Consider the following 23,691-nt stretch of genomic DNA (forward strand, 5'->3'; position numbering starts at 1 on the left):
CAAGATGATTTGTTAACTGGGTTGATAACTTCCTATAACCTACAGAGTAGATTTTTGTCACAATGAAATTGTATGTTGTCTTTTACTGTGAAATAAACGTTTTATTTAAGTTTTTAAAAATTATATTTTTATTTTTTGGGGGGTGGGATGCACTTTTTTTAGCTTACCAATAATATGAGAATGAATCTATAATTTGTCATTTAAGAATTCATCCCAGGTCATGGTAGAAATTATAGGGTATAATTTGTTTATTTTTATTTAATACATTAAAAATGCAGAAGATGAACCTAATTCTTTCCATTGGTTTTTCAATGTCTTGAATTTGAGACAGTCCTGACTAATTAGGTATCTGAAAACCTCACATTATAAAATTTGTGAAAATTAGAACATTAGCTAACTTGGTAATTACTTTTATGTATATCAGTGAACAAAGTATGAAGGTCACTTAAGATGGTTAAAGGAAGGTAAAATCCTTTACTACTGTTTTTTAGAATGTTCACTTTTTATTAAATAATGATCAAGTATCACTTTATTCATGTCATAATCAAGAGAAACATTTAGTAATTAAATGCCTCATTTCATGTTTCCTTTTGGTTGCTGTGACTGTCTTCTGCATATGTCAACCTATTCATCTGAAAATTAATGGCTCTTGTAAGGTAAGGAGTCTTATTATCTTCCTCTGAAATTCCAGCTGATAATGTTCAAAGCTTTTGTCCTCAACCTGCAAACCATTTGGATTGCAGTAGCAAACCCTATGATTTTTCTGGCCCAGTAGCAAAACATGGATATCAAAATTCCTCGATTGTACCAAATCACTATTTGCTCCATAAAAAAAAAAAACTTGACAGACCTAAAAGTGAAAAGAAACTAGAATCATGTAAGTTAACAAAAGAGCTGTCACTAGCTGACCTAATTGGTGATATGCCAAGAGATTCTTATAATAAAAGTCAGCCATCAGTCAGATTATCATCCACAGATAGATTGGAGAGTCTGCTTTCAAAGAGTCTAGATGCTGATTTATTAAGACCTCAGGCTTCTGAATGTATTCCCCCAGATGATTCTGCATTCAAAGGAATACCAGATTTAAAGTCCTTAATGATAAAGAATTCAACACCTAATAACTCTTTATTTATTCAAAATAATTCAGTACCTGATTTGCGAAACATTCTAGTACAAAACAGCTTAGGAAGTTTAAATAATCCTTTGCTCTTAACTAGCTCATTGGAAAGTATGGCTCTTGATAATTTAAATGCTAGTAAAATGACTAAAGTTGGAAGTGTTTCTTCAGTTGAACAAAGTGCCAAGAGTTGCATGTTAAAAAATGACAACTTACAGTTTTCCCAGTGTGAAAATCCATACCTAGCTGAACTGTTTCAGGAGCACAAAGAAAAAAGTCCAAGCCAATGCTTTGCTTTATCCGATCTTTGTAACCAGTCATCTGCCAGTTGCACAGATCTAAGTTTGGGATCCTTTCCCTTGTCACAACTAGCAAATCGGTGTCAGTCATCAACTGGAACATCAGAATTAACAGGATCTCTCTCGTCTTTGGCATTTCATAAAGCTTCTCCAACAAGAGACCTTGAGAATTTATCCCTTTCTGATTTGATTGCAGAAACGATTGATATAGACAACTCTCAGATTAAGAAAGATTCCTGTATGCTTAGTTTATCTGAAATGAGGTCACCTGGAATACATTCGAATATCGATCTTAGTGTCCTCATAAAAGCCCCGGATTTTGTTCCAAAACCTGTTGTAGACCAATCAGTTGCTCCAATGTCAGGGACTAAAGTTCTAAGTTCAAAGTTAGGGAAAAATTCCAGTTCTGCTAAGGATAATAAGAAAAACTGTAAAGGCTCTCTGACTAGGAAATCACCTTTTTCTCTGTCTTGGACCAAGGCCCTTGCTGCCAGACCTTCAGCTTTTGCTTCAACACTTTGTCTTCGTTATCCATTGAAAAGCTGCAAGCGACGCACCCTTGACCTCTATAAGACTTTTCTTTATAGTAGACAAGTTCAAGATGTAAAGGACAAAGAAATAAGTCCTCTTATAGCAATAACACCATTTGACTTCAAATCAGCATCTCCTGATGACATTGTAAAAGCTAATCAAAAGAAAGCTTTTACTAGAGAATAGTAACAAAAGGAAAACTTGATAACTGTTGTAGCTTTTTCTTTTAAATTAATTTAGTCTTTATAGGATTACTTTATATTGGGGGTTTAAGTTGTGATTTTTATGTTAAAATTGTCTTAAGTCAGTTGATAACTTTAGTTGATATGTACTTTTGCACTGAAACTTTTTTTTGACTATATTCTTTTAGTGATAACTGGTTTAGGTTGATAGCCTATAATGGGTATATGTTTACAGAGTGCATATGGCAACTTGATATTGTGAGATCAAACCTCAGCTATTTTTGTTTAAAGCCTTCAACTTTATAAGTTTTTACAGTGAGACATTTTCTTTTATAAAATATTTTTTTTTGTGCTTTGTTCTTAAATGAAAATGCCACCAATTGGGATTATTATAGTTTAGCGATGAAGATTTTTCTAATGATATTTGGCATAGCATAGCTAAAACAGTATTATATTTTAAAATATTAGTGAAATCATTCCTAGTGTCATTATTTTTCTGCAGGTGAATATTAAAACTTTTCTATTAGAAAATCTTAAAATTCCTGACTTTTAAGAATACTGTGGAAGTTGTTGAAATACATTTTTGATGATAATAAAATGAAAATCCTTTTAAAGGACCATGTACATATTGAAGATGGATTAATACATAAATTATTTTTTTATATTTTCAAAACCGTTTGTCCTAAATGCACACTTTAAAATAAATATATAGAAAGTCTTTTCAAGTATGGTTGCATATTCTTTGAATAGACATCTTATCACATCTCTTTAATCTTTTTTACTGAAAGTAATGAAATGTGGAGTTTTACTCTTTGATACTTACAGCTTTATGTGCTATAATGACAAAGTTTTAGCAATGGCAGACCAAATAAGAGCTCTTCCAGTCTGTAGAACAAGTAGGTAATTCATGCCTTAAAGCAGTCATCTTCAACTAGCACTCAGAACCACTGGGGGAATTTTTTTAAAATACAGATACTGTGGTTTTGCTCCAGATAATGGTGGTGAACCAGTCTCTTAGGGATGACACTTGGGAATGTGTATTTTTTTTCTTTTCTTTCTTCGTCGTCTTCTTTTTTTTTTTTTTTTCTCTTTTAATGCTGCACCAATGGCTTATGGAAGTTCCCAGGCTAGGGGTCACATTGGAGCTATAGCCCAGCCTATGCCACAGCCATAGCAACGCAGGATCAGAGCTGCATCTGCAACCCATGCCACAGCTCACAGCAATGCCAGATCCCCGACCCACTAAGCAAGGCCAGGGATCAAACCCATATCCTCATGGATACTAGCCAGATTCATTTCTGCTGCACTGCAATGGAAACTCTGTGAATCTGTATGTTCAAAATGGTCCCCAATTGATTCTGATGGATGACTTCTACTTGAGAATGACTGCCTTAAAGAAATTAGTAGAATGAAAGGAATTACTATTGCTAAGAATAACATCTGGCCAATTTGAACTCTTGATAATTTATATTTTCTAGTAAATGGAATACCAAGGATGATTGCTAATTAGGAATTAGGGTCTTTTATATAAGAAGATGCCATTATTATATTATTAGTTATTTCTTACAGGAAAAAAATATAAAATATTATTTCTTAATGAGAATAAAATAGCTATATTTTCCCAGTAAAGAAATATTTTTCTCTAATAGCTACTTCACTATGCATTTTATCTTTGTATTTCTTATTTCTGTTTATTTTCAGAATGGCATGTCAATGTTTTTAGCTGTAAATGATGTTTTCACATGCTAGGAAAAGCTTAAGCTAGCCTCGTGTCTTCATTATTCTTGACCAGACACTTTCTTGTGATATCTTCAGTTTTGGTTTTTATTGCATTTCAGTGCATATAGTATTGATACTTAGATCACATAAATCGCAAGTTGTGTTTTATGATCAGTTTTAAAGTTTGAATTATCCAATATTGATTTTGTTTATTAGTTTCGCACCTTACTAAAACATTTTAGTAGTTTTGAACTATTAGTCTGAGACTCATCAACTACATTTATATGGTATAGGCAGTCTCTAATTTAGAAGAGAAATGTATTCCAATTATTTGTTTGGACCTCACGGTAATTGCCGATAGATTAAATGCTGCACAGGTGGTCCCTTTGCACATGAATCCACAAATACATATTTAATCCATATCGAAGTTGAACAATTTTACTGTTATTTTACCTTCTTCTATTAAAAAGCTAATTTTTGAGCCACATGGTAGATCTTGTAGAGTGAACTAGATCTCCCTTTGTTGGCTGGCTGATCAGGATTATAACTACTATTTATGAGATTTTTTTGGGGGGGGAAATATTCTATATTATAGGATGATAGGAAAGGTAACAGTTTTTAAAAAGTCTCCCTGTTTCCATTGTCATGACTACTGGTCTGTCAGGCATGTACGTGACATGCATTTGCCCCATTAATTAAGGAAGTGTCACAGTCTCTGAGATTCAGAGAGTGGAACCAAGAAGACCCCTTCTACCCTTGGCCATTGCCCTTGGTAAAGAGACGAGTGCCTGTATTTATGGATACATTCCTAGTGACGACAGTTGCTTGCACTAAGTGCATATTCTCCTCCAGCTGCTGTTTATAGACTGACTGCTGTCTTGATAGCTCAGGTATGCTAAGTGTTTTTGGTTTATTTTCCAGTTCAGATATCAGTTTTGAAGTGCAAAACCATTTTTATTTCTGTTATGATCAAGTGCATTGAGAGGTTGTTTTAGGAATTGAAATAATGTAATTATATAATGTGATATAAAATACAAAATATATTTAAAAATGACTTTTTCCTCCTCACTTATTAAATTTTTTAAAGGAGATGGTGTTCATAGACGTTTTTTCTTCTTGCATTCTAAAGTCTTTGGTTAGCTTTTTTGGTTATGGTTCTTCTTACCATTAATTGCCAAGAACCAGGATTTCACTTCTGTACAGAACATTTTGCTTAGCTTTTCTTTCTTAATTGTTTTTTCTTTTTCTTATTTCCTAGTTAACTGAACTGGTATTCTAACCTCCCTTTAGCTTTGAATCTTTCTTTCTTGAACTTTTCTTTCACTCTTTATCTTCTCATGTAAATAGTGATAACTATTTCCAGTGTATTGTATTTAATTTTTAGTAGTCAGTGGGAGGTCATGTAACTAACTGTCACACACAGGGATAAAACTAGTCTAGTACTTTTCTCTTCTCTTTTCTTCTCCTTTCCTTTCCTCTCTTTTTTCTTTCTTTTTTTTTTCTTTCCTTTTTTTCTCTTCTTCTTTTTTTTGTTTTGGCTGCACCTAAGGCATGTGGAAGTTCCTGGGTCAGGGATTGAAACTGTGCCATAGCAGTGACCCAAGCTGCTTTAATGACAATGCCATATCCTTAACCCACTGAGCCACAAGGGAACTCTAGTCCAGTGCTTTTCTGAATGTAGACCGTTGCAAATAAGTACACAGTTACATATTAAGAAAGAGCCCTATCAAAGTTTTCTATTTTGTGTTCACACAAGTATATAATCAGTTTTGTGGTAGCCTAGACATTGTTTTCTGTTACTTATAGAAACAAGGCTAATGCTGACTAGACAGGGAGGGATTGATAACAATTTCTTGGCTCGTTTTCTTTTATGATTATGTCAGGCTCAGTGTATGTAGTTGTATATTATAATTTTAATTTTTAGGGAGTAAAAGACTTGCTACATTTTGAGTGTATATATACATTTTTGTAAAAGTTACATTGAAATAAATTATAATTCTGAGGTTTTTCTAAAATCAGATGTGAAAATATCACAATTTATCTGTTAGGATTTTTTTATATAAGCTTGCTATTTCAGAATGGCATTTTAACAGTTTATGCTGAGAGTTCCCGCCGTGGCACAGTGGTTAATGAATCCGATAGGAACCATGAGGTTGTGGGTTCGATCCCTGGCCTTGCTCAGTGGGTTAAGGATCTGGCGTTGCCGTGAGCTGTGGTGTAGGTTGCAGACGTGGCTCGGATCCTGTGTTGCTGTGGCTCTGGTGTAGGCCAGCGGCTATAGCTCTGATTCGACCCCTAGCCTGGGAACCTCCATATGCCATGGGTGCGGCCCTAGAAAAAGACAAAATGACAAAAAAAGAAAAAAATTAGCAGTTTATGCTGAAGGTTTCTATTAACAAGTTGAAAAACTACTTGGCAGTAAAGATTTTCTTCAAAGATAAAGCGCACATTTTTGATGTTGACATGCCTGGTTTATATTATATGTCTTAAAGGAAAGCATCATTTTACTTATAGGAGGAACAAAGATGATTCTCAGAGGGGAGGGGAGAATGGGTACTTAAACACATGATTATATTTGTTACAGTGTGAGTCGCATACATGGCATTCACTCTCTGAAGCTGACACCTTTGTCTTCCTGATCCAAGATGCCACCTCCTCCTCTGTTTCCTGTCTTTATTAGCAGTATCACCATCTTTCAGTTGCTTTAGCCGGAAACCTAGCTAGCATCATCCTTGATTTCTCTCCCTCATTTACTTCTTATAATTGATTACCAGTCCTTTTATTTTGTGCTTACAAACAAGTAAATATATATGTGTGTATATATAAAGTTTATTGTTGTTATTTGTCATAGTTATGTTTTATAGTCATAAATAAAAATATGAACACTGACTTAGTGAACACTGGACCATTGCTCTTACGGGATATACAGGGTTAGGTTCTGCTGATCCTTTGGTCACAACATTTTTGTCAGCCAGTCAGTACATAACTTTGTTTTATGTATCTGTTTAAAGACACTTCATATATTAATTACATAATGATTCTTTGACATTGAACTCACAGCCAGTAGCATTATAACATAATGCCTGAACAAAGCTTATATAACACTGATATTATTTGTAAGGCATATCACAGCTTAGGAACACTGGACAATGCTGAAACTATTCTTTGGGACCATTTTATTTTTATTTTTATTTTTATTTTTTTTGTCTTTTTGCCTTTTCTAGGGCCGCTCCTGCGGTATATGGAGTTCCCAGGCTAGGGGTTGAGTCAGAGTTGCAGCCGCCGGCCTACGCCAGAGGCACAGCAACGTGGGATCTGAGCCGCGTCTGCAACCTACACCGCAGCTCATGGCAATGCCGGATCGTTAACCCACCGAGCAAGGGCAGGGACCGAACGCGCAACCTCATGGTTCCTAGTCGGATTCGTTAACCACTGCGCCACAACGGGAACTCCGGGACCATTTTATTTTTAAAAAATTTTTTTATTTTTTGCTTTTCAGGGCTGTACCTATGGCATATGGAGGTTCCCAGGCTAGGGGTTGAATTGGAGCTGTAGCTGCTGGCCTACACCACAGCCACAGCAACGCGGGATCTGAGCCTATCTGTGACCTACACCACAGCTCATGGTAATGATGGATCCTTAAACCACTGAGGAAGGCCAGAAATCAAACCTCAAACTCATGGTTCCTAGTTGGATTTGTTTCTGCTGCGCCACTATGGAACTCCTCTTTGGGACCATTTTAAACAGCAAAATACCAACTAAAATCATAATGTGAAAAATCTGGCAGTGAAGAGATCATGAAAAGGACACTTGTTTACAGTATGAGAACTAAAGCAAGAAGGCAGAGTTTCGCCTTGTTGGATCTCAGCTGAGAATGTGCATGTTGGGCTACTCAGATTTTTTGCTGCTCTGCACTTGTCCTCAGAAGACTGGAGAAATGCCAAAAGTAGTGATTGGGGATTACAAGTAAATTTTAGTTAGTAGTTGAATTTGCAAGTATGGAATCCTCAATTGAGGATTGATTTACATTTTTCAACCAACTACTGTCTGTTCTTATTGCTACTTTTTCTTCTTAGGGCCAGAATTACTAAGATACTTAACTGACTTCTCAGTTTATTTTCCTCAGAATACTTGTATAATACTGCTTGAATAATTTTCCCAAAATGTAAGCTCTAATTGTCTCTTCCACTGTATAAACTCTTTATTTTATAAGACCTCTTATCAACTGGTTTCTGTTTGTGTAATCCAATACTCAGTCCACCCAAGAACACCTACCTGAGTTTCCTCTGCTTCAATAATGCTTTGCCCTTCTCCCTCCTCTTCTGACAGTTAACTCTTGAGGTTGTAGTTTATATATTTCTTTACTCATATCTTGGGATAGGGGAACCCTCACATGTACCCATAGTTGACCATACACCTTTTATTAGCACCTCATGTAAAATCGTAATGTCCCCTGCTGCCATACCTGTGTCCCTTTCCCTTATGACCCTGCACGCCATTATATCATCTGACTTGGTGTGTGTATACCCAGATTTTATTATCTGTCTCCCCTCTGCTCCTCATTCTCCCTCTCCATGCAATTTCTATGAATACAGGATTTTTATATGGTTATTGCTATACCCCCAGCTTAGAATATATCTGGCACATATGTGTGGGAAAGGATTTAAAGTAAAAAGAGAGTCCCACTCTTAAATACAGTCCCACATCTTGTTCCCTAGAGGAAACTGTAAAAAAAAATCTGTTAAAAAAAAAAAAGTTTCTTTTTCATTCTTCTGGAAACTCTACTTACATGTTACACATATTAAATGTGAGTGTGTGTGTGTATGTATATATCTTTACACAAATGGAAGGATACTATAAAGCTTCAATATCTCTATCACTTAGCAAAGTATATTGCAGATCTTTCCTTACCAGCATGTAGTGATCAATCTCATTTGTTTTAAAAGCTGAATTCCTTCATTTGTTTGTACATTAAACTGCCCTCGTTGATAAACATTTTAACTTGCTGTCACTAATGAGCCCAATATGAACATCTTACATTTCCAGAAATTGAATTTCTAAACGAATAGGTATATACTTTAAATTTTTTGATAGATACTGCCTACTTGTCCTTAATAGAGGTTGTGCTGATTGCCTTCCCACGAGTTTATGAGTGTTTCCGTTCAAATTTTTACAAATAGAGTTATTACTCTTTTTGGTATTATGCCAACTTGATAATTAGAAAATATTTTTTTTCATTTATTTGTATGTTTTTAATGAGTAAGGCTGACTGCTTTGTCATACATTTAAATATTTGTATTTCTTTTTCTTGGAACTACCTGTCCCTAGTCTTTGCCCAGTTTTCTGCTAGCTATCTTTCATAATGACTTCTAGGAATATGTTTCTGTGTGTATGTATTTAATATGTTTAATTTTTATATTTAAATTCTAAGAAAATTAATCTTTTTGCTATATGGATGGAAAATACTTTCTCTGATTCTCAGATTGTCATTTTTTAGATCAGTTTTTAGAAGACAAATTGTTAATTTTGTTGTATTCAAATTTCTTAATCTTTTATTTTATGGGCTTCTGTTTGAAAAGTTCTGCTCTGCTACAAGATAATTTTCAAAAACTATTTATTCCAGTATGTTTGACAGTTTTTTTTTTTAAACATTTGAGCATTCGTTCATCTTCTATTAGGTAGGAATATGGTTTTTCTACCAACATCTTTTCTTTTTCCGATATATGGGTTTGTCACAGTATCTTTTGCACTGTTACACATCCTTTTTCTTTTTTTTTTTTTATCGTTTTGCCTTTTCTAGGGCCACTCCCTTGCCATATGGAGGTTCCCAAGCTAGGGGTCTAATCGGAGCTTTTGCTGCCGGCCTACACCAGAGCCACAGTAACGCGGGATCCAAGCTGCGTCTGCAACCTGCACCACAGCCCGTGGCAACGCCAGATCCTTAACCCACTAAGCAAGGCCAGGGATCGAACCCGAAACCTCATGGTTCCTAGTCGGATTTGTTAACCACTGTGCCACGATGGGAACTCCCATCCTTTTTCTTTTTTAACTTGATTTGAAATGCCATCTTTGACATAGGCTAAATTCTTTTCTCTCCTTATGTCTCGTTTCTTTTGGGACTCTATACTATTCCATTTCTTGTTCTATCCTAGTATCTTTTTTTTTTTTTTGGCTTTTTTGGCTATTTTGGCTTTTTAGGGCCACTCTTGGGGCATATGGAAGTTTTTAGGCTAGGAATTGAATCGGATCTGCAGCTGCTGGCCTTCTCCACAGCCACAGCAACACCAGAACCAAGCTGCATCTGCACCCAAGTACCACAGCTCGCTGCAGTGCCAGATCCTTAACCCACCTAGAGGGGTCAGGGATCGAACCTGCATCTTCATGGAGACTAGTCAGGTTCTTTCCACTGAGCCACAACGGGAACTCCCGGTATCAATTTTTTAATTACTATAAGCTTTTTATTGTAGTTTTTTAATATATGTTGTCTTCCTTTTTCTCTTCTTTTTTATAGTTTACTTGAGTTATCTCACCTGGCTCTTTTTCCCACATGAGCTTTAGAAACAGCTTGTCAGATTATGGGAAAAAAATTCAATTCTAATTTTTATTGTGATGTTTAATGTTATCACAAGATTTTTGGAGAAAATGTAAATTGTTTTCATAGTTGCAAAAGGCTTTAACACTATTAGACACTAAACATTACATTATTTGAATAAATTTTCTAGTATTGGTCTAGTCTTAAAATATTGGAACATTCCTAATTGGTCATGCTAGGTTATTCATTTAATGAGATGGATTTTGATAATATTTCATTTAAAATTGCTCTCTCTGTTCATAAAATTAATTTATAGTTGTGTGTATTCTTTGTCAGGTTTTGGTTTCTCTTATGATTTTTTATAGAGAACTTAGAAAATTTTTCTTTATCCTTTAGTAATTTAAAGAACATTGAAATGATAGGAATTATCTTTCTCAATATTCTAGAGTTAGTTTTGAAAGTTTTAATTTTCTGAGAAAACTATCCATTTTATCCAGGTTGACAAATGTATTTGTTTATTATTACAGCAAACACTGTCTTATTCTTTCAGATTTCTTCTCTACTGTGGTTAAATCTCCATTCTTATTTTAAATATTGTCTTATCTCCTCTATTTTTCCCCTCTGTTAGCTTTTTTACCTTTTGAGTTTTACCTTGTCATTTATTTTTCTTCCCCAGAGGTGGGCTCCTAGATTGATAACTAGTTCTGCTGGTTTTTAGTTCATTACTTTGTGAGTTTATGCCCTCATCTCTTTTCCATTTTTTATTTTCTATTTTCCTGGTAGAACATTTAATTTAAATACATTTAAAATTTTAATCTTAAATATTAATTTATGAAATTTGAAACATAGGGAACAATATAAAAAGAGCTCATGAATCCACCATTTAGTTTCAACAGAAGGTGACATTTTGCCACGTACACTTCTGATACCTCTCTCTCTCTTCTGAGAAATAAACTGTTAGGTTGGAATCCAAGTTCCACCCTTTCTTTATTCCTCTTCTTGAAGTTGATAGGCATTGTTCCCATTCTCTCTTTTGTCTCTGTAGTTATTGTTTTTTCTATGAATACTATGAATCGCTGTGGCATGTGGGTTCTTTTAGGGTTATCATTTTCTGGGTTCTATTAGAATTATTATTATTTTATGGATAATGCGTAATTTAATTTTGATTTCCTTTTTAAGCCAAGAATCTAAGTTAAAAAAATAATCCTAGGTTGTCGTGGGATTTTCGTTTGCTGTTTTTGTTATGATTACTGCTTTCATTGTACTGTTATCAGAGAATATGGTCTGTACCTTTTACTTTTTGAAGTTTATTGAGTATTTCTTTGTGATCCAGGGTAGTTTTATAATGATTTCTTAGGTACATGTCAAGAATACTAATTCTGAAGAATACGAAATGTTTCTGTTACTTTTCAAATTTTTATAGAGTTCAGTATTCTTACTTAAATTCTGTTTTCCTTGATTGGCTGTAGGCAGAGAGGTAAGTTAAATTGTATCTTATTTTATCCTGTACATTTTGATATGTAGAGATATCTGATCTCTCTGTGGATTTGAATTTTTCATTAATGTAAAGTTCCTGTTTTGCTTGTTTTATGCTGTTTAAGTTCAGTTTGTTTAATGCTTGCTGCTTTCTCTGAGTTTTATTTGTCCATTCTTTTGGTTTCAGTGTTTTGAATCACTTTGGTTTAGTTGTGTTTTCTATATTTGTATATAGTTGGGTTTGTCAGAGACAATGAGTTTTTTTCCCCATTTATGGCATTGATAAGATGTATAGGATAACTGTCACTTAAATATATTGTGGTCTTTTATATTTATGTATGTTAATATATGGTTTGTGTTTGTATTGACTTTGTATATACCCTTTGATAATTTGGAAATGTTGTAGTTGATAATACAATAACATGTTACCATTTTTTAAAAAATTGCCAACTTTAAACAGTATGTATGTGTTGATCTATCATGAAAGATGAAGAAAGTAACACATTTTATTTACCTCCTCTTTATTTCTCATATTTTTGTTAATATTTTAAGTTCTTTGAGAAAGTGTTTATCTTTATACTTTTTATAATGTATTTTGACTCTTACTAAGTTATTAACTTTAAACAGTTTTTTAATGAGTCCTGTCTTTAAAAGTTGAGCTTATCAGAGTTATACTTTTTCATGCTTGACTACTTCTCTCCTTTTATTTCCTATAAATTTAGTTGTATTATTTATTTATTGCCAAGATTGATAGCATTTTCCTTTGATTCTGTATTCAAAATTTCCTTAGTTTTAAACCAGCCATAGTTATCTTAAAATTGATTGGTTTCTCATGATTAGGCCTCTGTTGATCTCTTGTTTGGCTTTAACATATTTTCCAGCTCTCATCTCCTCCCCCCCCCCCAAATATATATGTGAGGAGTACTTTCCAAATTGTTGAATATATGAAATGATTATTGACCTGTATCTGCATTATAAATAGTCCTTGGTTCCTCTTTCTTTCCTGAAGGGCTTTACAGACATTGCTGTACCGTTTTCTGTTACCGTCTATTGCTAGCTAGCCCCATTCTACTGCTTCTAGGGTGGCTTTTATTTCTGTAAGTAATTGTGTGTGTTCCCCCCCCATCTGTATTTCTTGTGCACTCTCTAGGCTTACTTTTCTACTTTCTCTCTCTCTCTCTCTTTTTTTTTTTATCATCTTTTATTCTCTGTACGTGTGTGGTGTGGTGGATATGTTTTCTTTGGGAAAAAGTGAGATAGAAACATCTTTGTCTTTTTACCTGGATATATTTTTCCAATAGTACTTGATTATATTAAATGCTCCTATCGACTGTGAAACTAGTTTGATATGAGAGGCTTGTGAATAATTTCTTTCTGGTTATGTGATATGGCAGACCTTGTTCCTAAAGTTTAGATGCTTAGGTATAATAATTCCACTGTTCATATCAAATTATTTTTCATGACAGTTACTTTACCATGATATAACCACTGAACAGGCTAGGAGAAATTTTCTTTTTTTGGAGAATTTTTCAGTATTTTTATATTTTTAGAATTTCTGAGTGAGAATTTAATGTCTATATGGAAACTTGTACTAAATTGGACCTCTTTAAATTTTAAATTAATATATTAAATGTTTATGTGTCTCCTTAACTTAAATAACATTTTAGTTCATTTTGTTAACGTATTTAATATTGACAGTAACCAATAGCAAATACAGATAACCTTAGAATGAGTTATATAATTTTGTTATACAGTCATATGGATGGCTGCTAAAAGAATGTACATCAATAGGGAGCAAAATTGTGGGACAATCTTTGTTTCCTGATGGTATTTTCCTTGCCACCTTAGACCAACTGAGGGGGAGTATACTACCAAAACTATAAAACTGAGTAACATAGATTTTTGGGTTTTTCTTATAATTAGTCAACCAACTTGGAAGAAAAATAGTTTTTGACAAAATGGACATTACTGTATAAAATGAGACTTAACTCTTTTGATTGCTGTGGAGGCGTTCCTAACATTGAGTTTATTTTGATTCTTTCAAAAAAAAAACTTGATCGTGAAAAAGCGTTAAAGAAGAAAAGTGTTGATCCGCAAATACAGAAAAGGAATCATGTGCAATTAAATTTAACATTTTACATGGTTCTTAAAATGGATGTTTCCATTGTCTCACAAATAAAGTAGCCAATAAATATTTATGTTAATCATATTTATTAAAATCAGTTGTAAAAATCCTGGAATCTTTGGAGAAATATAATTTAATATTGGTAAATTCAGCTATTATTTTTTTATAAGATTCGTCGTAAGTAGTATTGGTTTACTCATATAGTTACAAACTATAGTTATAATAATACATCATTTACCTTTCCCTTTCAATTTCATTTAGTTTTCCCTTCAGTTGAAATTTTCATTTACAAAATAAAGCCTAATTTTGCCTAGTGAGGATATAGTTATTTGCTAACATTGTTGCTAGTTTTGTAGTGATGGTAGTCCATTAAATAAACTTCATATATTTGTAAACTGCAATTTGAATATCTATTAAAATATCATTTGTAACTATACCCAGATATTCCTGAGTCTTAATGGCAGGATTTCCCCTTGAGAAGGTGGAAGAAATTAAAGCAGAGTGGTAAACACTTGAAATAAGATCATTTTTTCTACTTAGTTATTGTGCTGTATTTCTCTCTTTCTTCAGCATTACCTGAGTAACTAAATGAAAGTGACAGTGATGTTCTATTTTTTAGGAGGAGACGAAACCTCTTTTTTCTCCTGTCTCAGGTCAAGTCTCAGGTCAGATGTATTATGAGACTCTATCCTCCCTGGAGATAAAGACTGATTAATTCGAAAAGTCTACATTACAAAGAAAAATTATTAATATGAGATGTTATGAACATGTTTAAACCTATATGAACTTATCAGTAATATACTTAAAATATGTATTTTATTTTGCTTTGATTTTTTTTTTTTGGGGGGTCTTTTTGCTATTTCTTGGGCCGCTCCCGCGGCATATGGAGATTCCCAGGCTAGGGGTCTAATCGGAGCCATAGCCACCGGCCTACGCCAGAGCCACAGCAACGCGGGATCCGAGCCGCGTCTGCAACCTACACCACAGCTCACGGCAACGCCGGATCGTTAACCCACTGAGCAAGGGCAGGGACCGAACCCGCAACCTCATGGTTCCTAGTCGGATTCGTTAACCACTGCGCCACGACGGGAACTCCTGCTTTGATCTTTTTTTGTAGGGAGTTTAAAATAGGCATGTTTAACAGTTTTTTGATATCCCTCTTTAAATATATTTTTCTTTAAAATTTTTTTCATTAATTTTTCTGTCATTGAGTAATTTTTTTCAGTTAGAAGAATATTACACTTGCACACAGAAAACTTCAGCATTAATTGGCTTTCTGCTTTAAAATTATGTGGGCTTTTGAAAGGAAGTGGTTTATTTCCGTGAAAGAACTTTAGTAGTTCAGGGTGTTCTCAGTTATGTCTTAAGACTCTTTTTGTATATACACCTACACTGGAAAAACTGAACCACTAATTGCTTAATTTAAAAAATAATTTGGTTTAGACTCTCAAAACAGCTTATCTTCTTCATGAATAGCCAGTACCATGTAAGAATTGGATGGATTTTAAATGCCGTTTTCTTTTAATCCTAATTACCTTTTTTTTAAACCATAGAAATTATATTCAGATTACATATATTTGTATGTACTTTCTAATGTTTTTTGAGTGCTTGGCATGTGTTAAGAATTGGTAAATATTTTAGCACGGGATTTAGGATTAGAATGGAAGATGGTAAATACAGTTCAGTTTAGCCAGCATTTATTGCATGTTCACTTTTTACCAGGAAAATGGGTAGTCATTGAGGACATAGATATAAGCTCCAGACTTTTCCCTAGATCTTTATAGTTGCCCCTTAGTCTGATTTAATAAAAACACGAAATATAGCCAAAGTGTTTTCCTGCTGAACATGTTGTATGTTCGTCCGTTAGCTATGTGTAAAAGTATTCTGTTCTGGGTGATGCCACCTCCCAAGGGAAAATAGGGAAGTGAATTAATACATTGAATGCAAGCTTTATGTCAGGCTTTGTGTGTGTGTGTGTGTGTGTGTGTGTGTGTGTTTTATTTGGTTATTACGATCTTTGAGATAGGTGGGAGAAACTGAGGCACGTATAAAAGAAATAACTTGCCTTATTTCACACAGCTGTTAAGAGACAAATTGTAAATCAAACTGAGTTCTTTTGAACTTGAACACCCTTTTCATTGTTATATATTACCTGCAACAAGTTTTCATATTTTAATAATTTAATCTTGTTTTGTGTTTGTTGATAAGTGCCTTAAGGATAAAATTCAGTTCCCTTGTTTGGGAAACCAGCTTTATTATTAGTGAGGTATATAAAAATTACTTTCAATTACTATTGTTATTATTATTATTATTCTGCTAGTATTAGCAAAAGAGACTTTGGCATTCCTATAAAGAGAATTGGTGTCAGTTTCTAAATCCTTGCAAATTAGTGATCCTAACAAATGAAGTCCTTTTCTAGTTCATTTAATTTTAAATCACTTATGTTGTCTTTGATTCCTTACTTAAGCAACAATTGTTTGATTTAAAGTCCTGAAGAACTGATTTTTTAATAGGTTGCTAGCTTGGTGCTATCTTTAAGCACATGCTTAAATAATAAATAATAGTGTTCATTGAATAAAGCTAGGAAATGCAAAGGAGCCCATGGATACCTAATCGCATTATACGGAATTTAGAACTATTAACATTTGATGCATGTAAGCAATAATAGTAGGCAATATTAATGAACACTTACTACACACCAGATATTGTACTAAACTTTATATGTCTGCTATCTTATTTAATACTCACAATAATCATACGGAGTAGGAATTATTTATAACCTTGTGTCACCAAGAGGTAGGTACTGAGGTTGAAGAGTGGCTGAGCTCTTTGCCCAAGGCTACAAAACTAGTAAATGGTAGAGCTAACACTTAGAGTAAGATGCTTCTAATAGTGAAGTCCTCTCTTTTATAATGTGTGTTTGTATGCACTTCTACACATAGGGAATATTAGTTCTTTTTTTTAAAAAAATCAGCGGGGCCACACTCTACTTTTTAACCCATTTAACTTAATCATGGCTACAAATCTTAAAGGTTTTTCTCACTTCATTAAATTTTTTTTTAAATATAGCACAAAATTTACCATGTTAACTATTTTTAAGCATATGGTTCAGTAGTGTTAAGTATATTCACATCATTGTACAACCAATCTCCAAAACTTTTTCGTCTCATACAACTGAAATTCAGTACTCATTCAACAACCCTCCACTTTCCCTCCCCTAGTCCCTAACAACCACTCATAGACCTTTTTAGGTATGGCAATAAATTTAGGTTTCATAGTATTGTTATTTTATTTAATCAAAGACTTGTTATAGGAACTTAAGTTTTTCAGTGTATTTTTACAAAAATGCTTCAGTAAATATACTTTTTTTGTACATTTTTCCAATTATTTTACAAAGGTTTTTCTAGAGTCGTGTTGGTAGATAAAAAGGGACAGACATTTTTAAGGCCTTTAGTACATCCTGTGAAGTAACCTTCAGGAAGATTTACTAATTTACTTCTTGCATTTAATTGTCAGTCATAATGGCCGTGATAGCATTATTGTATAAAGTATAATTATATTACATGAAAGAATATTGTATTCATATTGAAGTTTTGAATAGGTAAGAGTCAAAGATAGAATGTGCTTTTGGCAGGAAGTGGTTTGTTGTGCTGATAGTCCCCTGTGTGTCCCTGGAAATTGTATCCATGGTGCATTGTGCATGCTGTTATGGGTTGACAGTGTCTAAAATACCATTTATTCATGAGAAAATAGTATCTAACTTAGAAATTTCCGTAAGTAAAATAACCCATGTGATGGAGCTGATACAGTGGCACCTAGAGAGAATGCTCAACAAGTGATAACTGAACTTAGTTCAAAGAAACAAGTTCTTTTACTACCACCTAAGGAACAAGTGGTAGTAAAATATTAAAGACTAATACATTGAGGTTTATTATTTCCACTGAATTTTGTGGGCCTTTTTTTTTTTTTTTTTGCCATTCATTATTTTTTTTAATGTAAGCCCTTTTGGGAAGGATTACTTACCCTATTTCTCCACACTTAGCCATTTTTAACAGCCTGATACAGATTCTTCCATGTATTTCTTTATTTTCACATAATCATACATAAAAATAGACACATTTACATACAGGGATTTTTTTAATACTATTTTAAGAAAAAAGATGTAATTTACATTTTCTTTATGGTACACTGTCAACTGGAGTATTTCCAACATATTCTTTTTGGTGATGATACACTCTTCCACAGTATGGCTGTATTACAACTTATTCAAGATTTCCCATATTGAGGGATATTCATTTTATTGCCCAGTTTTTGCTTCTGTGAACTATACTGTTTGTAGAACATTGTGTACATATTCTTAAAAACTAGGCTTTTGATTTTCTATGTGATAGATCCCTTGTGGTGGGATTGCTGGGTTGAAAGGAATACTCTTTGCTTTAAATAGATAGGGCCTTTGCTTTGTGAGAGGTATTATGGGTCATCCCTCCTCTAGCAGTAAGCATCATTACTTATCTTGATTGTGGACAATCTGACAGTAAAAAATTAATGTCTTATTGCTGCTTTAATTTATATTTCCATGACCATTAGTCAAGTATGTTTTCATATATTCACTTGCCATTTGAACTTGCGAATTGCTAATTATATCCTTTGCTTGGGATATTACCCAGTTGGGTTGTCTTTTTCTTACTGCATTATACATATTAACCTTTTATTAGTATATGCATAGTAAATAATTTTCCCAGTCTTTTTATTTTCCTTATGGTCTTTTTTTGTAGAGAAAATTTAAAAACTTCATGTCACTTTATCACTTTTTTACCAGGCTACAGTCTTGGACTAAAAAAAAAACAACAGAAACCTTAACCTCTAGGTTTTATATATATATATACACACTAAGATTTTGATTTTTCTTTTGAGAGAATTGTATGAATTTTATATATACATATATATGACTTTAGCAATAATATTTGACTTTTAATTCCTCTAAAATTTATTCCTTTGTAAAGTATAAAAAATTGTTGAACTTTATTTTCTTTCAGATTTTTCATTAGAATTTAAAAAATGCATCAATTCATATGCTATGACTGATAGCATGTGGTATCGTAGAAGGGGGTGATAGTGCTCAAATTAGATTAATACTGTTTTGTAAACTAGCTCCTTCATTTGCTATCTGTGTGACTTTGGTAAAGTTATTGGATTTCTCTGAGACTTGGTTTTTTTCTTTGAAATGGCAAAAAATATTACCTATCTTAAAGTGTTATGAAGATTTATCCTTAACTCAGCTTCTATTTTAGGTAGTCTCTTAAAACAGTGTGTGTTTTCCTCCCTTCCTTTTAAAGTTCCCTTAAAATGCTTTAAAGTTCACTGTATTCATTATTAAAGAGTTATTTCTGGATATTGGATAATACGGAATGTTACCAATCTTCTTAAGTTACTTACAAATGACTCTTTGCCCCATATGTATAATTCAACATGGTGTTGGGAGATGGTATATGACCTATTGTATATGTTTAAAACTTAAATTTGTTTAGGATTATTCAGATACAGTAGCCTCTCCCTATCTTTACAATCATGTTCTTGAAAAATCTCAAAGGTAGAATTTAGGAAGGAAATTGAAGACTAGATTGAAATGAGGATTAAATTGAATTTGTGTGGGCCTGTGTGTGTATATTACAGTCACTAAAATAAAATGGTGTAAATAACACCTAAATAGTGACAGTATTAATGGAATTTCATGTCTTTTTAATTTGATTATTAATGCCAGTTTAATTTTCATTTATCATCTCTTGCTAGTTGGACTCCTTTCTTGAAATTTTCAGCAAGGTTCTTGTAATCTTTTTTCCTTATTTCAGTTCATATGCATACTATGAGCCTTTTATTTCCCCTGGGCCTTTTCCTCTATCTGAATGTTTAGTGTTTTTCTAATTATATGACTACAAGATGTCAAGTTTCACTGTTAGTTTCTACAGTAATTTGGAGGAGGTACTTGTGTAGACTAGAATTACATTCTAGTGGAAGCACCTATTTATTAGCTGTAACATCCTCTGTCATAGTTCATTTGCAAAATTAGGATAGTAATAGTCTTTATTTTTTGGGGTAGTTCTGATGTTAAATGAAATCTTATATTAAGCCCTTACAGCATTTCTTGGCAGATAGTAGGAGCTCATTAAATTTAGGTATTCCTCAAATTTAGTTTTGCCCATAATAACATCATGCTGAAGCTTAACACGTGAAGGATTAACTTGATTTGTTAGGGAGACACTCAAGAGTAGTTAGTTCCAGAGATGGTGATATAGATGAGATCTCTCAGGGAGAGTTTAGAATAAATTAAAACAGATGGCCTAGGGAAGAATATTGAGGCACACTGGTACATTTGTCTAGTTTTCAAAAAGGGTTTTGATTTATACAATGCCACCCTGTAAAAAGTCTTTGTTTTATAGGCTGTCCTATTTCTGGTCTAAGAAACTTAAGTTTTTATCACAGCAATAATATGGGAATTCCTGGTGGTGCAATGGGTTAAGGATCTGACATTGTTGTTGTCACTGCTGTGACATGGGTTCCATCATTAGCCTGGGAACTTCTGCATGCTGTGAATGTGGCCACAAAGAAAAAAAAGAGAAATATAAATGGCTTTTTAAAAAAGTAAAATTATTAGTAATAGAGTATTGCCTTTATTCCTTAACTCTTGAAGTGGCAAGCATTCTTATTTGTCATAATACCATACCATAATTTAAATTAATTGCGTAATATTAGATTATAAATTTTTGCAGCTATGACTTCAAGGCATATAATCCAGTCTAACATAGGGTTGAAATCTGTTCATCAAGAGTGAGTTTTTTAATCTTTAAGAATTGCTGGCTCAATGGTATTTATAAAAAATTGAAATCTGATCCCAATTAGGGTAAGACGTTTTTTCCTTCTGTGTCATAGGCGATGGATACTTATGATGGGTTTGATGAGGCAGGCTGTGCTCTTTGAAAGACGTTTTAAAGTGAAAAAAAAAAATAGTTCCTACTGAGCAAATCATAGTTATTGCAGTTGTAATGTTGAAGGAAGTGGTTTATTCTCTGTAGCCTAATTATACTTTCTGAATGTACATCTCGTAACTAGAATTTAAATGTGTAGTCAGATTCAGTGAAATGATTTCCTATTTAAAGTAGTTTTTCATTGAAAATTTAACACTCATTTCTTTGAAATACTGAAAATCTTTATTTGTGTGTGTGTGTGCCTATATTGAAACATTCATAGGAAGAACAGTTGATGGCAAAAAAATGTATTTACCTGGAAAACGTCAGTTTTTAAAAAATAACCTTAAATGTTTTTTAGACTCAAGGTGTTTTGATCTGAGTGACTTTAAATTATAAACATGCCTTCTATCTTAACCATATAATAAAAAATAATTTTCTTCCTTTTGAAGTCTTTCAAATCACCTATTAACTATTTTCCTCAATGTCAAGGTAATACATTCTTAATTCTCTCACTCAAAGAAAAATCTTGTGTTTTTCCACATTTTCTTTCAGTTTTTTCCTATGCATTTTTATTCTTTATGTTATTAATGTTTGTACATACAATTATTATACATAAAAGATAAGTTTTTGTATCTTGTGTTTTCCCTCTTTTCATCTTATTTATGTGCATCTTTAAACGTGGAATCAAGTTTTACATCTCAGTTTGACTCAGAATACTTTTAAAATGGTGATTAAGAATTTATGAAAGGCATTTTAAACTTAAAACAAAAACTAGTGTTCTGCACTAGCATTTTCACATCTTTATATGTTCTATTCAAATTTGAAATTACTTAATGCCATCAGGTAAACAAATGTTTTTATTTTTAATTTTACTTTTTTTGGTCACACCTGCAGCATGTAGAATCTCCCAGGCCAGGGGATTGAAACTGTGCCACAGCACTGCGCAGCAAGAGAACTCTGTAAAAGCTTATTTTTAAAAAGTATCCCTTGTAATACCTCTCATGCTTAGTCGTGGATTTTATATGCAACAAACCAACCGAGCTTGGTTGTTTTTAAATGGGTTTAAGAGTGTTATTTCCTAGAGAATAGTTTTCATTAACAGTACCTTACTTGCTGTGGCTGATAGTATTAAAGTTTTCAAACATTTACAGTTGATGTCATTTAGAGACTTAATGATATACATGTTAGGGAGAGATTTTCATTGAATAGGCTAACCAGTTATTTTTAAAAATGTGAGTATGAGGAATTCCTGTCATGGCTGAGCAGTAACAAACCTGGCTAGTATCCATGAGGACACAGGTTCAATCCCTGGCCTCGCTCGGTGTGTTAAAGATCCGGCATTGCCCTGAGCTGTAGTGTAGGTCGCAGGCGTGGCTCAGATCCTGCGTTGCTGTGGCTGTAGTGTAGGGCAGCAGCTGAAGCTCCTGTTCATTCCCTAGCCTGGGAACTTCCATATGCTGCAGGTGTGGCCCGGAAAAAAAAAAAAGCAAAAATAATAGGACTATGAGGGCAGGAACTTTCAAAGATCATCTGAACTAATTTCCTGTCTTGATACAGATCTTCCAACATCTTTTTAGCTATGAACCTGAAACCAGTCAATAAGATGTAGGTAGGTATAATTTACCGAGAATGTTAAACTAGGTTAGATGAATTGTTAATGTACATGGACCTCACTTCATCTATAAAATTAGTTTTATACCAGAGAAGTCATTATCAAACATGGTTTTTCTGTTCCGGGACACCTGAGGTCTAACACTTTGGTATCAGTATCTGTCAGTGACAATGGTTTTTAAAGGGGAGGGGGTAAGGATGTGCTTATTTTCTTGATCTATCTACTCCTCCCAAGCTGAGAATCACTGGCTCAGAGAATATATTACTTTTTTCCATATATAAAATTATGTAATCTTAGTAAATATTTGAATGCCTAGTATGTACCAGGCACTGGACTGGATGTTGTGGGGAAAAAAAGTACCCTTCTGGAGCTTAGAGGTTATTTGGAGAGGTAAGGCACATACTTTATGTTGTTACTTTATAGTACAGATGAAAATTATAACATATGCTACACGAGGATGTATAATAAAGGTTTTTTAAATTTTAAGTCAGTTGGCGTGAAATTAAGAATTTGGAATTATGTGTGACCTAAAATTGATAACATTATGCTATAATATATGCTTTAGACCTTAAATATTTTCCTCACCTAAAATGATCATAAGCAAAAGGTTAACAAGATAGGTGCTATTAGAGGGAGACTAGCCTACCCTTCTAGTTTCCCACTGGAAATTAAAATGGTACCAAATGGGAACGTTTTCTTTGTTGAGCTAAAAATGATTTCAGTGCTAGGCTCTGACTATATTCTTAGGAGATTTTGAAATGCAAACATTAAATGAGTCAGAATAATTGATTTTAACATTATTATCGGAAGTGTCTGAGTAGATACTAAAATCACAAAGTCGACTGGACAAAGCGTTAATGTTTTATAGAGGCACCTGATAGAGCAAATTTTGTGTACATTTAACTTCAGAATAAACCTGATTTGGTTCTCTTGCGAAATCCATTTCAGTGAGATCCCGAGGAGAGGCAACCAGAAACAGGGTGGGAAGGAGAGGGTGCCTTGGCAACAGCCTAGAGAAAAGGAGCAAAAATTCCATTAATCAGGCATATGATCTTTAGAAATGTACTTAGATTTTCATCTATAAAATGATGGACTGCACCAAATGACATCTAATAATATAACCTGCACGATTG

At 33.6% G+C, this 23,691-nt stretch overlaps 1 protein-coding gene across 2 annotated transcripts in view; it reads left to right on the top strand.

Annotated features, from left to right (window-relative positions):
* Nucleotides 1–23,691, top strand: part of HBS1L (HBS1 like translational GTPase) — an 84,917-nt gene that overhangs the window by 15,080 nt on the left and 46,146 nt on the right. The window contains exon 5 of one of the 2 annotated variants that reach the window (XM_047758231.1): nucleotides 662–2,850. The exons of the other annotated variant lie outside the window; for it this stretch is intronic. Coding sequence (XP_047614187.1) covers nucleotides 662–2,133 — 1,472 coding nt within the window. The 3' untranslated portion in view covers nucleotides 2,134–2,850. Of the gene's footprint in view, nucleotides 1–661; nucleotides 2,851–23,691 lie in introns of those variants that run through there. 2 annotated transcript variants of the gene reach the window in all.

This window comes from Phacochoerus africanus, chromosome 2, assembly GCF_016906955.1.
Source record: "Phacochoerus africanus isolate WHEZ1 chromosome 2, ROS_Pafr_v1, whole genome shotgun sequence".
Lineage (NCBI taxonomy): Eukaryota > Metazoa > Chordata > Mammalia > Artiodactyla > Suidae > Phacochoerus > Phacochoerus africanus.